This window comes from Glossina fuscipes, unplaced genomic scaffold (genome assembly GCF_014805625.2).
Source record: "Glossina fuscipes isolate IAEA_lab_2018 unplaced genomic scaffold, Yale_Gfus_2 3, whole genome shotgun sequence".
Classification (NCBI taxonomy): Eukaryota; Metazoa; Arthropoda; class Insecta; order Diptera; family Glossinidae; genus Glossina; species Glossina fuscipes.
This window is the reverse complement of record NW_023998417.1, coordinates 10,419,821-10,434,765: the sequence shown is the minus strand read 5'-3', so window position 1 is coordinate 10,434,765 and position 14,945 is coordinate 10,419,821. Positions and strand designations below refer to the sequence as shown.

The following is a 14,945-nucleotide window of genomic DNA, read 5'->3' as shown; positions in this document are numbered from 1 at the left end:
GAAATGCAACCTTTTCTTTTTTTTTGTTTTTTTTGTTTTGCACAAAGCACTTGAAAATTAATTGATGCGCAATAAAATATAAAAATGAGAAAAATTAAAAATTGATTGAAATCAAATGCGCAAATATCAACCAGCTTTTGTTGTATTATTATTATGATTTTTTTTTTTTTTTTTGTTTTTTTCAATAATTTATATGAAACATTTTTGCAAGCGATTTAAAAGGATTTGAAGAGAGCTTATGATGTTGTGATTTTTTTTAATTTTAATTTTTTTATAACATTTTTTTAAAAATTATGCAAAACAATCATTTGATTGCCTATATTGCTTATAATATTCTCGTTTATTCCTAATATTTTCCCCTTAATTGTCCAAAATATTAATCCATTGCTCGCCACGTATGTGTTTTTTTACGAGCTCACGCAACGTATCCTTACAAAATTTAGTTAAACACTAAAAATAAAACAAACAAAACAAATGCAATAAAAATTTCCGTCTTTCTTTTTTTTTTAACGTATGCACCTTTTTTTCACGATCAATGTCAGTCAGTCAATCAATCGAATTATTTCCTTCATACTCTTTAATTCAATTGATTCTTTTTCTATATACACCGCCGCCACGAGAGGGTGTATTAAATTTTTGATTTTATCAGCAAATTTCAGATATACCCGTGAAATTTCGCAGCTTTGCAGAAACTCTTACGTGTTTTTGTTAAATATCGCAAAAAGGATTTCCATGGGATCCCAATTATGCTTACGCGGTATGCAGCACAGGGTTTTCATAAATCGAATTAAGTGTAGCGATGGCCTTATGAAAGAACATTACTTTGTTTGTTTGACTCCCGGATATGAAAGTGTTACCTTTAAATTTCGCTCAGGACTACAAGTTATCTCACTGCGGCTTATGTAATATAGTTTTTAGCAGTTTTGAGTAAATCAATTTCTATGCGATAAAATTTCAAAGATGGAAAACAATAGAGAAGTGACGATCAATGGTTCCAGTTAGGATATCCAAATCGCAAATGATTATGACCGCGAACCACTAACATCGACCGTAAAGTGACATAGCCAGATTTTCGTCAGCTGGGCATTATGAGAGCCTTCAGTTAAACGAGACGATTGCTGCAGAATCTCGAGTTGCTATCACTAATACCTAATGCAATTAAGCTGAAAAAGAACCGGAGCAATCTATCAAAAGTCTTCATATCATTCTATCTCCACAAGACACGATGACATTGCACATCCTGTAAGGCAAAACTCGCTTAGGAGACATAAGCAGCAGTGAAAAGGAATCACGTGCGCATCCCCACTGCATACATCATATATTATTCTTTCTGATCCATATCCTCTTTCAATCGATAACTTTGCATTGCGAGCCTTGGGGCTTTTGGGTGCCAAGCTGCAAAATGCTACCTGTATTGCTTCCGCGGAAATCATACCAGGCCTGAAAGATGGGAGAAATATTGGCTTGGCATACTCTAAACAAAGTACTCTTTACTTAGTGCTTTTTTCCACACTCAAAAGAGATATGGGATTATTTCGGCGTTTAATGTATTCGTGTGGTCGCCTCATGCCAATTAAAATCTCTTCTCTTGTTATTCTTTTCAAATATAAACAAAACATTTGCGTCGTTATTGTACAATTTTTTATGCATACACATATATATACATATATATATATGTATATAAATATATATGTACGTATATGTATATAAAACATGTATAATATTATTTAATAGGATTTTGGATTGACGCGTTTTAGCGCAATTCTGATGAAATCAATTGTTCAAATATAATAGTAAAAGCCTTGTCAACGCTAATTAACAGCAAGAAAGTTGAGATTTACTAAATTTGCTTTAAAAAAAAAAAAAAAAAAAAAAAAAAAAAACAACAACAACTATATATTTCATTATTTTAAGTGTATTAATAAATTCTTTCTGCTGAAATTGATTGCTTCATATAATGTATTTGACGTTGGTAGGTGGGATAGAAAAGTAACTTAGTCATTAGCACTTGTACAGTGAAAGATTCAGTTCTTCACAAGCTATCGTTCAGTGTATATCAAAGTGTATTGAGGAGTTAGATGCAAGAGCATGCACCATTTAAGCCATTGCTTGTGATTCCTTTTTTCAATTGAAAAAAAAAAAAGAAAGCACAATACAGCTTAAGCCAGCTTAGGATGAAAATGCGGAAAGTTATGAAACAGTTAGAAAGTGCTTTAGGAGATTTTGTGTAAAAAGTGATAGTCTTGAGGACCATAAAGCAATCAATTTCAACGCAAACAATTTATTACTACACCTTAAATAAGAGGTGACTGCTTTTTAGTTTAATTTCAAGCGAACTGCTAGGCATTTCATTTTATAAATTTTCTTCTAAAAGTAAGGTTAAATTTTCATAGCCCTTTACAAAGTAACGCTTCATGATATGAAGCGAACTTAAGTTTATTTAGAGAAAGGGGCTTCATTAAGCCAGTCTTCCGAGGATCTATGTGAAGTGCGTAATCAATTTTTGGCTTTCGATTTCAAATGTTTCTTAATAAATTCTTTAAATAATGTAAAAGAAAAATGTCGTTTGAAAGAGATATTATTCAACTTTAACATAATGATTCTTTCATTAATAAAAAAAAAAAAAAAAAAAAAAAATTTTTTTATATTTTATATTTATTTCACTTCCAAGTGACATGCAATTCATTAATGTCAAAGTGTTCGCCTTTAAAAGAAAGCAAAAACATCTGTTTTGAATGTCAAAAATAAAAAAAATTAATGGCTTTAGGTTAAATTTTAACCATAGTACATTTAGGCTGAAATTTCTTTAACAATTAGCGGCGCTGCTTAATGTATTGAACGTGAATCGATTATTAATGAATTTCGATGAAGAAAAAACAATTTATTAAATAAAGTCATTTCGCTTACATAACATTTATGCAAAATATTTAATAAAATTTTCCGGAGCAAATAATAAAAATTAATTTTTTCCTATATAATATATTAATATATAGAATATTTCTTCTCATTTAATTTGTTTAATTTCATCAAAGTTTTCATAATACATAAAAATTAATAAATAAACGTTTAGACAAAGAGGGAAAAAAACTTTTCAGTTCTCTTCTTCCCATTCATTCATGTATATGATATTTTGTATTTATTTTATATTAGAAAGAAAAAAGAATTTTTAATTTTTGGCATCAATTTTTATTTACAATACATAATACGCATACATACATAAACGGATATTATATATAAATACGTATTATATATGTACATGTATAGATATGTTTGAACTTTTCGTTATCTGCTTCGTATATTTCTCTTCTTTTTTTTTTGCATTTCCATTTTTCTTTTATTGCTTTTCATTTATTTATATATGCGCTCTTCTCTACTGATCTGTTTATTTTGTTTACTTTTACTTATCTAATATTGTTTTCTCCGCAGGGTAAGATAATTGTAACATTTACACATGTCGATTAGAAATCCATGCTTTCTTATGAAATATAAAATCTGAAGAAAATTTATTCATATCTTTCCATGGTTATACCTACATACTTTATTGTTACTTCAATTTGAAAACAAACCAAAATTTTGCTTAACAAAATTGACGATTAAGTCGACTGACTACCGGAGCTGAATTTCCCCGATTTCTTATCTTTTTCTTATACCGACCGTAAAAGCGATATAAAATTGTTGAAATATATGCAAATCCCGAAAACCCTGTACGTCTCAAGAGCAGTTTGAATAACGCATCACAAATTAATTTTATACCACGTACAGTGCCTAGAAAGCTGAACTACTACTACTAATACTATACTATACTATGCTAATACTGTATTAGTATTACACTGGACTATACTAAACTAGTAATACTCAATACTACACTAGCACTCTACCATACTGTACCAGTACTAGTATATACGCGATACTGTACTAGTAAACACACTATACTGCAGTAGTATTATACGTTACTATAGTATACTAGTGTTACACTATACTACACTAGCACTGCACTATACTGTATTGGTACTATGCTATACTATTACTACACTATGCTATACTAATACTATATTATTTTACACTTTTGAAGTACTGCACTATACTATACTAGCACTTTACCATACTAGTACTACACTATACTGTCCTATGCCGTACTATTACCACGATATACTACGCTAGTAGGAACATAAGTCTGTCTTTTTATGTTCGCTTCTAGTCATATAACATGGTTTCCCACAGCACCGGAGTTTCCCAGAGATGGAAACGTATCTACCATTTTATAGCCAGATAGGGCCAGTAGAAGTTGTTGTGTACAAAAACCTCTACTTTGGAGCTTTCATCTAAATATCCGGCAATTGGCCGACCTAAACCGAAGAAATACCGATATCGGAGAGATAAATGAACAACAAGACTTGAATCGATTCAGAAAATGATTCTGAATCTATAGTAAAAACTAAACTCACCTAATGTCGTCCTGAGTGATATATCAGTTTAAACTTAATATACGCTTACTATAAGAAGTGAGTGCTCACTGCAAAAATATATATGTGCAGCGTACTTGTGAATAAGCAGTGTAGTCGTATGGTGTGGGTATGCAAAAATGTAGTTGTGTGTGCATCGAAAATTGCATTTGCATGTGCGTTTAATGAAAAAGATATTCTTTTCTATTTTGTAACTTATTTGTTATATGATCAATAAATAAAAAGAGCCAGATGATGTTATACTACGAGGCTCGTAAAATTCATTTTTATTTTTCCTTTTTCCCTCAAGTTATGCGAAAGTAATTTAAAAGCAATTTCATTTGTCCTCTGTATACAAGTTTATCTTTGATTTTTTAATTAACTAATGATCCATATTGCAGCACTTATTGTATGCATTTTATAAGAAATTTTGATTGAAAGATAAACGAAGCATCAGAATGTATTTGCCCTTTGCCCTTGCGGCGAGTACTTGATATTGATTGTTTCAAGCCTATTGGTTAGTTGAAAAACCAAAGCTTTTTTTTTTTGTATTGTATAAAAGTTAATGTATATAATCTTTTTCTTATATAGATTTTAAGTTATAGTTTTTTTCCCCCTATCGTGATTTTCTTTCTTTTTTTTTTGTTTGCTCTTTATAATTTCTGTAACAAAGACAGAGCGGTTTTTTGTTTTACTTCAATTTCGTTTCATTGCATATTTCAATTTTCGTTTGTAATCTTCTTTATTTGCATGTTCTTTATCCTGCTAAGCTCTTTTGATTCTTATAGGCAGCTTTACAGCTTAAAATTCAAGTTGAGCTATTAAATTATTAACTAAATGACTTATTATATTATTCCTGCGTTCAAAGCTTGGAAGCGTCAATTACATTTCTGTTCGAGTTTTTTTTTTTTTTTTTTTTAATAATATAATATATAACTGCATGACGTGTAATGCAGATATTTGTGTAAATTTTTTAAAAATCTTTTTTTTTTTTTTTGGCTTAGTAGACTCCTTGAACTTTCTAGAACATGTTTGAAATTTTTGCTGATGATTCTCAAAGATGAGAACGAGGTGATAACAATAGGGCTTATGGAATATATTTTTTTTTTTTTTTGATAACAAGTTTCTCTCTAACATTGCGTAAATATTTACGAAAGATACATTGACAACCGGGGATCAACTGGTTTATCGCTTCTTATAATAGCTTAGAGATAAAAACAAAATTTCGAACATGAACTTTTCAAAATTTCTCTCAGTTTTTATACTCTACACCACCTGTGGAACAAAAATGTGCAACATCCAGAAGGAGTTCCATATCACTTTCGGTCGAATCGATCTAAGCTTGTCTAGCCGTCTTGAATTTTTATGTTAAACCTAGAGGTCGTAGTTTTTGATATATTTTGATGGGATTTGCCAAAGGATGAGTGCTATTGAAAATGCTTCGGATCGGATGACTTTTCTACCACTTCCCTTAGTCATTATATCAACAACTATACGAAGGGAAATGGTGTTGGGCACTTATTGGCGGGCCTCGGCTCACAATGTTTTTATTTATTCTTCATGAAATTGTATATAATTATATGTGAATATATGTTTTTACAAAAATTGAGCCCACGGGGAAGCATTCCCCCATAATTTAAGAAGCAATAGAATCATAAAATGCATTTTTCTCAAACAATCAATGATATTGAATGCTTATGAGACATAAACATAAGATAGTTGCTATCAGTATTTATAGTAAGAACACGCTCAACATTTTCAAAGGCTTATGCGAACAAAATTAATGGAATCCTACAAGTACTTCCAAGAAATTATGGTACAGACGGCGTGACGCGGATCGAATGGTAAGAGCTGGCAAAGTAAAACTAAATTTAGGCTCATATTATTAAAAATTGATCGCTTGAAATAATAATTAAGCAACACAAAACAACATATGGGTAACTATTTGTAAATACGTATAAGCAACGCATGTAAAATTTGGTGAAATTTTATTTATTTTTATCTTTTATCTGCATTCATTCATGTTTTTTTTTTTTTTTTTAATTACAAAATTTTCTTGAGAATCAAAAAAAGATAAGGAAAAGGAAAAAACATTTCAATAGTTTCCTGGTTAGTTATGCCAACAATAAAACAAACCATATTCAAATTAAATAAAAAAAACAATAAAAAAACTGTTTTATATTCATTTCATAGAAAGCACATATGCAGGCCCAACGACAAGCATACTCCGTTGCATACGATGCCGTTCATATTAAATAATTTCTTATTTATACATATATATATTTTTAAAATTTTTATGTTTGGTTCGATTTATAAAATATTTCGATATTTTTTCAATTTGTTTAAGAAAAAGTATTCAAAAATACAAAAAAAAAAAAGAAGAAGATGAGAAACCGCAGACAATAAATGTCATAGTTGCTTTTCATTTTGTGTATATTATGTAAAATGTTCAAAAAATTTGTGCAGTTATTGTTCAGAGACATTTATTTAAACATTTCTTTCCCTTTTTTCGATTTGATTTATTTTTCTCACTTTTTTTTTTTTTTTTTTATTCTTTTTCTTATTTTTGATTTCTTTTCCAATTGCAACAAAAGATTTAAATAAATTTCTTGCATCTTGTTCTTATAATTTTTGCTCTTTTTGTTCTGCATTTGTATTATTTGTATTTAACATGAATACAACAAAACAAGAAAGAAAAAAAAAAAAAAAACATTAGTTTTTTGATATTTTATTTGTTTGTTGTAATTTCGTCTTTTATCTCTTTGTGCCTGCTAAACGGAAAACATTTACGGAAACGTTGTTTTTATTTTGGGTGTCATCTTATGCATGACTTGCATTTCCGTTGCTTGCCTGCTACATGTTTATTCGAAAAGAATAAATTTAAGTTGTAAAAACACACTCATCTATAAAGTTTGTCAATTTATCTGTAAGCTGCACCGGGTCCATCTATGCCCTTTGCTCGATGAACAATAAACAAGAAAAACAATGAAAAAGATTTCGTAGAAAAGTCACTCAATACAGTTCACTATGCAATACTAGCTGGCCGGCTAAGCCCTGGATTATGTATCTACGGCACCAAATGTTTTCTGCGATATGTACATTCATACCAAGTGCATTGAAATTTCCTATACAAACTTATATTTTAATTTAACTGCAGTTTATGCATCTTAAGGATTATCTTCTTAATAGATTCGCATATTTTTCCCATTTAATTAATACACGGTTCTATACTTACTAGACTGACGCGCGAGCGAAAAGGATAACTATTTGAGACAGAGTCATACGTGATTTAGTCTCACTATCGGGCTTTGAATGAACAAAATTCAAGTTGGATTATGAAAGGCTTCTTATTTACCCCGTGCATGGGATATGACGACTTGTAGAGAGACCGCTGAGATTATCTTGATATGAGAAGAAAATTTGTTATCTGTTTCAATAGATATCACTATGGAATTCTATATTGAGATTTTCTGTACAGTAAAAAGTTTTTTTTGAACGGAAAACGAACTTTAAATAAAATCTTGAAACCACATACAGTCGAACGTAGCTCCAAGTGCGCATAAACGTGGCCTTCTCTTTGATTACCCTTTTTAAAGTTTTTGGTCAAAGTTATAGTGAGTGCTTAGTCGCTAAAAGCATAACCCTTACTACGCTCCGGCTGCTTACCATCATTTTCTCCTTGCTCACTTCTTTCCGACTGTCACCGTGTTGCACTAATAGGAGACATTCCCTTCGCAATTGGTACACATTGACAAAAAAAAAAAAAAAAAACGGAAAAAGTCCAGAAATACGCGTACGGTAAACGGCGCGCAATATTCTGGATTTATCTCTTTGTGCATCGCTCCTCTATAAGTTCGTCCATCCATAATTGCCACAAAAGTCGACTTAAAGACTATAGAACCACATCGGAGAGGGACATGTTTCTTCTAGCTTAGCATGTAGACTTGAAAGGAAATAATATATTCCACAGACCGCCCTAGCAACAATAATCGTCCTTAACGACCTGTTAACCCGTTTGCATAATAAGATCTGTCCGACCAGTCCAAGCATTTTGACGAATGTTGGAAAAGTTTCCTTTAGTAGTAGGTTACGTTTAATCGATTCCCGTGGCTGCGTGGATAATCAATTTCTTGATCCGTCTTCTGCTTTTCGTGACTCTGCTAATTCATACCTAAGAGTGATCGATTTATTGAAGTTTAGTGAAACGAATACAAGAGTTGGCAGATTATGCCCGAATATGAAAACTTTAGCAAAGAGTTGTTGTTGTTGTTGTTGTTGTTATTAGGTTATTTTATCTTTTCCACACCCCTCATATAATATCCATGTCAGTAGTTCATTTGATTAAACTTAATCCTATTAAATAATAATGGAATAATAATAATTGTTTAAAAGAACATTTTGCTTTTGGAATTAAAGCACAAACAACAAAATTAAATTTCGATTCTCTGATGCAAAAAATTCATTGTCTATATATTAAGTGTGACAAAAAACATTTGTATTGCATCCCATGCTTGCATACATATATTCATTTGACAATTTATGTAATTATCATGCTCATGCACGCATATATCTATACATGTTACGAAGTAAGCGAATTACGAGAAAACAGAAAGAAACATTAGCCGTAACCTCATGGGAATAAATATTATTTTGAAATGAATTGCAATTTAAATTTCATTTCAATTAAAATTCAATTTAACTGCTGACAATTTTGTGGTAATTCAGAAATCAGAGAAAGCCACTCGAAACGTATATATGCACCGACCGACAGATTTTGAAGCTATCGTCTGCGTAGACAACATTTGTTAAAAGCGTAAAATACTCATCGACAATTATTTTGTTAAATTATAAATGTGTGTATGCGTATGCGTATGCGTATGTGCGTGCCTACGGGTTACTAAAATAGCTATCAAATATGCTTTAGTTCGTCTAGAGCGACATGATTGCTGCTGATATTGCAGGCAATGCATGTTGCACCAACACGCATTTTAATTTATTAGTTTGTGTCTGTAGAGAGAAGTTTTTTCCTTTCTTTTTCATACCCAAAGATGGCGGGTATATTCATTTTGTCAAAACGTTTGCAACGACCAGAAGGAAACATCAGAGATACCACAAAATGCATATGTTTTTAATCAGCATCAAATTTTAATCAACTTCAGCTTCTCTGTCCGTCCGTCCGTTTCTAATCATTTTTCTAGCCGCAAAAATTAAGCTAACGACTTTCAATTTGGCAAAATCATTGGCAGTTCTTGTACGCAGGTTGTTATTGAAATTGGGCTAAATAGGTCGCGTCCACAATGCCACGTAAACTGAGACCCTCTCCGTTTTTCAAATGAAATGAAAAATTGATATTTGATTTATTACTCGTAAACTCTAGCGGATAAATGTACAATGCAATTGAATGCATGTCCTATGGGCGGACCTGTAGTACTTGCACAAAAATGGGAAAAATTGACCAGGCCTATCCTATATTATAGTGTATCAAAATTTAATTTTTTTTCAATTCCTTTGAAAGGGGCAAGATTCTTAGCTAGTTTTGAATTTCAAAAGCACCTGAACATATCCATTTGTTCCCTCTCCATCTGTCTGTCTATCCAGCTGTGTGGTATTGATGGTAAACATCCTCCCCTTAACGAAAATGAATATGTCGCCTACAAATTTGCAAAAGAATTTGAGAGGGAGCTAAACTTTTTGCAGGACGCGACTATAAAAATCATACGCCTGTGCGACAACAACTTTTGTTTTGAAAACAGCAAAAATCAGCTGCGCCCACTCCGTATTATGGAGCATGAAAATATAGTTCTTTTCTTGTTTTTATCTTACTTAGAATAACGGCGAAGGGGATAAAAGATTCGGTCATGATCGAATATAATTGTCTTGCTTGCTTTCAATTTACAACCGATTGCATTAGAATAGAATTCTAACCCCAAACATCGTAGACATAGATATTATAGAATCGATATATATATACATATATATACATGCGTACACATACGTTTATGTTTAATTGTATTTATTTATTGTTGTTTCATATATGCATACGTTTGTATTTGGCTATTGCTGCTGCTAATGTAGCCAACCGGAAATGCGTTCCAAAGGCGTGTATAATGTTTTAATTAATTACAACTACAAATTTGCACCTGTTTGTGTTTGATATCATTGTTTCTATGTCTGCCCGTGTGGAGGCACAATAATTTTAATATTTGGCATATAACGCACATAAAAAGTGATATGCAACGGGCATCCCCAATGAATATCTCGCCTAAATGTATATATAATTTTTAAAAAACAAGAAAAAAGACAACACCTTTTTTTTTAATTTTTTTCCCCCTAAAAAAAATTTTAAAAAAAAAAAAAAAAAAAAAAAAAAAACAAATCGTAGCATATAAATATATTGAAAAATTGTCAAAAATTGAAATTAATGCAATAAATAGTGCGGATGGGTTCGTTTTCCATTCATACTGAGCATTCATTATATTATTCTTTTTATATAAAACAATTTTTATTTGACTAATCTCTCATAGCAATTCCCTTGCTGGTGTATGCGTGTGAATATGCCGCCTTCTTTTATGGATCTTCAACGCAGTTAGTTGTCGTTAGCTAACCATCCTGCAGATGGTAAACGCAGTCATCACATGCATGTAACAGAAAGAGATAAGTGTCATGCCTTCATTCTCACTAGCAAGGACTAAATATGCTCTAACGCAATGGGATTTGATTCCGCGAACACTGACTTGTTGGCAATCGCGATTCTTATCGATTACTTACGCGGATCGCGTGGTACATAGTTTTCTATATAGTTTCAGAAATGGTCCGATCTCTGTATAAAGACTCGTACGAAGCCTATGCTGTTAAGTGGCATTGACATATTCGCAAGTTGGACAAATTGTTGCTTGCTGCTCTACTTTTATCGATTCCTTTCTCTTTGTGCAACGAAACTCAGTCAATTAATTTGTAAATATTTTTCTAATAATCTTTTATAGATAGAGTTTAAAATAATTTTGCTTGTGTGTGCGCATGCGTGTGTGTGTGCGCATTTACGATCATGTTATATGTAGCTTGGAAACATCAGCACACAGTAGACAGTACACGCATACACATATTACACCGACACGACATTTCACGTTTATCAAAACATTTACTGACTTGGAGCGGGAAATGGTTTTTGCCCCGCCTAAGTGAATTGTTATATTGAATCAAAGGGAAACCAACGCAACAACCCGTTGAGTTTAATCTGACAAATTTTTGAAGTAAGTATTTTAAAAAGTTTATCTCTTTCGATATATAATCCTTTTGTTATTTTTCTTCCTAACGAGGAATAAAAGCGTAAAAAAAAAAAAAAAAAAAATTAATGTCTTCTTGTACCCATCAGTTTAACGAGTTCTAGTTTATAAATTCTAAGGTATAAATTGGAATTGATACATCTCTTCTTCTTCTACCCTTTCTTTGTGCTCTTTAGCTTTATTTCTACTGTTACTACTAAAGCAGGTTAACTTAATGTTACTATGTTTGTTACTTTTGTTATATAGTAGTACGCACTACTACTAGCTATAAAAGCTGATTCTATTACTATCGCAAGCATTTTAAGTGTGTTTATTTTAGTGTACTAAGACGATATCAAACATGTCTTAAATTGTCTTAGAATTGTAAGCAAAAGCACAGAAAACTCTTTAAAACTAAATTAAGTTGTGAGCAACAATGCCTCATCCTTAACAGTTTACAGCCGGTAGTCTAGTAACAGCTTCTTTTTTCCTAACCGACCTAACCTTACTTAACTTTAAATCCAAATAAAGCTATAGGTAGCAGTTTCTGCATAAGGAAAGCACAGACAAACAAAGACGGCGTTAGAGAGAGAGAGAGAGAGAGAGAGTGTGTGCGGGCGAACGGCGGCCAGTCAGTAAGGTTTTAAGGAAAACACTTGAAATTTTCGCTTAAGGCCACACACACTTTTGAATTGAATTTATGACATGTATGACGTGCAAGAGAAGATTCATTCATTGAAACCTTTTAAAGTCTTTTGACTTTTTTTTTAATTTTAATCGCGAATAGCACAAGCGGTAAAAATAATTTAAATTTTGTTTTTGCCAAAATAAATAACCTATTTTTTGAATGGTTTAACATGACCGAGAATTAGATAATTGGGCGTAACATGTAATGCATCAACAGCACATTAACAGAATCTATTCGCACGATGACCTAATGCGATAGGAAGGACTTTTGTTGAATTGTCGCTACTTTTCAAGCACAAATTCTTGCTTCAAATGAATTGAAACTAAACAAGTGGAACCATCTTGACATTGATTTCATACATATTATAAAAGTGATATTAAAAAAAAAAAAAAAAAAAAAAGGAAAATGTTATCGCAGGAAAGATAGAAATGTAGAATGTTTTTAAAAGAAAAATTCTTAAATACGTTAACTGCATGCGTGCATTATAAACACAATCGCTTGAAAGTGCAAAAAGAAAGAGGTAAAGTAAACAATCTTAGCATTTAAAAAACACTATGTTGCAATTAGTAAAGTCACGCTATGTACCTGAAGATTCTTACACAAAATCATCCCCAATTAATATTTTAATGGTATGGTTTGGATACGTTCAAGGTTTATGCAAACAGAAACATGCCCCTTTGGTTGTTATTATTCAAAGCAGCTTTTCTTTGTTTTTTATTATTAACACAGCAACAACAATTTTGTTAATGTACGTATGTAAAGTGCATTAAACTACCAATCAAGAGATATATAAAAAAGTTATTAAACTTATGCTAACCAGATTCCAATTGTTTCTTAGCAATCAAAATCTTTATTAATAAAAACTTCAACGGGTTAATTAAGAAATTAACCTCATTGCCTGAAGTTGCAAAGAAATGTAAGTTCAAAGTAAAAAAGAGAATTATATTCCATTGATTTTCATAAACAGTTTTGCACGACTTGAAACTAGAATTTATTTTTTATAATCTGATCTTTGAATTTGTTGGGGAAATGAAGAAAGCTTTCGATTCAATCTACTCTATTGAGGAAAACGTCAATTACAGCCCAAGATTTTTCATTCGACAAGGGGGAGTGTAGAGAAGTGACTACATTTATGGACAATTGCCTTTTCCAGATCAAAATCCTCAGTGGGATTAGTTAGGAAGTTGTCTTCATTGCCCGAAGATTGCAATTCATCAGCAGCTGTGATGACACGATCCACTTGGCGCGAATAATGAGGCTCTAGTTTTAATACCTTTTACCCTTTTACGAAACACGTCAAGAAATGCTGCAGTAATTTTGTCCAAAAATGTCTATCACATATAGGTGACGCCGGGCTGCATCCCATATATACATATATATAAGTCAATGCTTTGAGATTTAAAAGTTTTCTATGGAAAAGATAAGAGTATAGAAGTAATACAGCAGATGGACAGATACGATTCACGGTCATAAAGAATTTGCCTACAGTCCATGCCGTTCCTATCGTTTATATACTGAATTTTTTTCACCGGGTTTCACAATTCATCAATGTATCAATCAATTCCTCTATTCACATGAATTAAATCGAAATTATTGCAACTTTAAGCCAACATAACTGTTGTCAGCCATTTATTTGTAGGTAAATGAAAGATCACTTACCTCTGTAATTTTCATGGTACGTTTGACTACTTTTCGAGTAACTTGAGTGACTTCTTCCACTTCGTCACCGTTCTCGTCGATAGTATCCTGAACAATTTCTTTGATAGGGATTTCTTCCATGGTTTCATCCAAAATCTCGGTCTTTTGAACCGAGTTTCTACGTTGGCCAGACATGTCTTCTTGAGCAGTCGACATTTTCAAAAAGCTTTTAAATGATTATCTTTTTAATCCAATATTTGAATAGTTTGCATATAAGTGTAGAATTTTTGTAAATTTTTTTCAAAATCTTAGCGACTCGTGTTTTAACAATTCTTTCTTCTTTCTTTTCTTTTTTGTTTTTTTTTTTTTCTTTGTTATATAGCAACTATATATTTTTTATTTTTCTATTGTGTGAAATTTTTATTTTGCTCTATTAATTTCAGTTATTTGAATAACAAAACAATTGTACACTTTTTAATAGAATAAAAAAAATTAAAAAAATTATAAAACAATGATGAATAAAAAAAACCAAGAAAATTTAATTTGTTATGATTATTATTATTATTATTATTTAGTTAACGAGCACATCAACCGTAATTTTCTAAGTCCCACACTTTTGTTGTCAGAGTTGAAGAATAATATATTAAAAGGATAATTAAAAATATTCAATAGAAATATTCATTCATATTTTGAAAAAGGACATCGCATTAAATCCCTGTAGGCGTGTTGCAGTATGTGGACGTAAATACCGTTACGATGTTCAAAATATATAAAAAAGTGCTCATTGACGAGAATATTGTAAATAAATGAAATCAAATATGATAATGAATATATATGTACATATATATATATATATATATATATATATATATATATACACATATATATGCATACATATACAAATATTTTTATTTA

The 14,945-nt window shown here is 31.3% G+C and overlaps 1 protein-coding gene and 1 long non-coding RNA gene across 9 annotated transcripts in view; both read right to left on the bottom strand.

Annotated features, from left to right (window-relative positions):
• LOC119634706 (tropomodulin) overlaps positions 1 to 14,387 on the bottom strand; it is an 85,452-nt gene extending 71,065 nt beyond the window's left edge. For 4 of the 8 annotated variants that reach the window (XM_038029023.1, XM_038029021.1, XM_038029022.1 and 1 more), the window contains exon 1: positions 14,052 to 14,387. In XM_038029023.1, coding sequence (XP_037884951.1) covers positions 14,052 to 14,246 — 195 coding nt within the window. In that variant the 5' untranslated portion in view covers positions 14,247 to 14,387. The remainder of the gene's footprint in view (positions 1 to 14,051) is intronic. The other 4 variants (XM_038029028.1, XM_038029029.1, XM_038029031.1 and 1 more) reach the window with 2 other exon arrangements.
• On the bottom strand, positions 161 to 1,622 carry LOC119634709. Its single transcript, XR_005246972.1, has 2 exons — positions 520 to 1,622; positions 161 to 450 (listed from the first exon to the last, which is right to left on the bottom strand). It is a non-coding gene; the product is annotated as an uncharacterized LOC119634709 (long non-coding RNA).
• Positions 14,388 to 14,945: the final 558 nt, after the last annotated feature.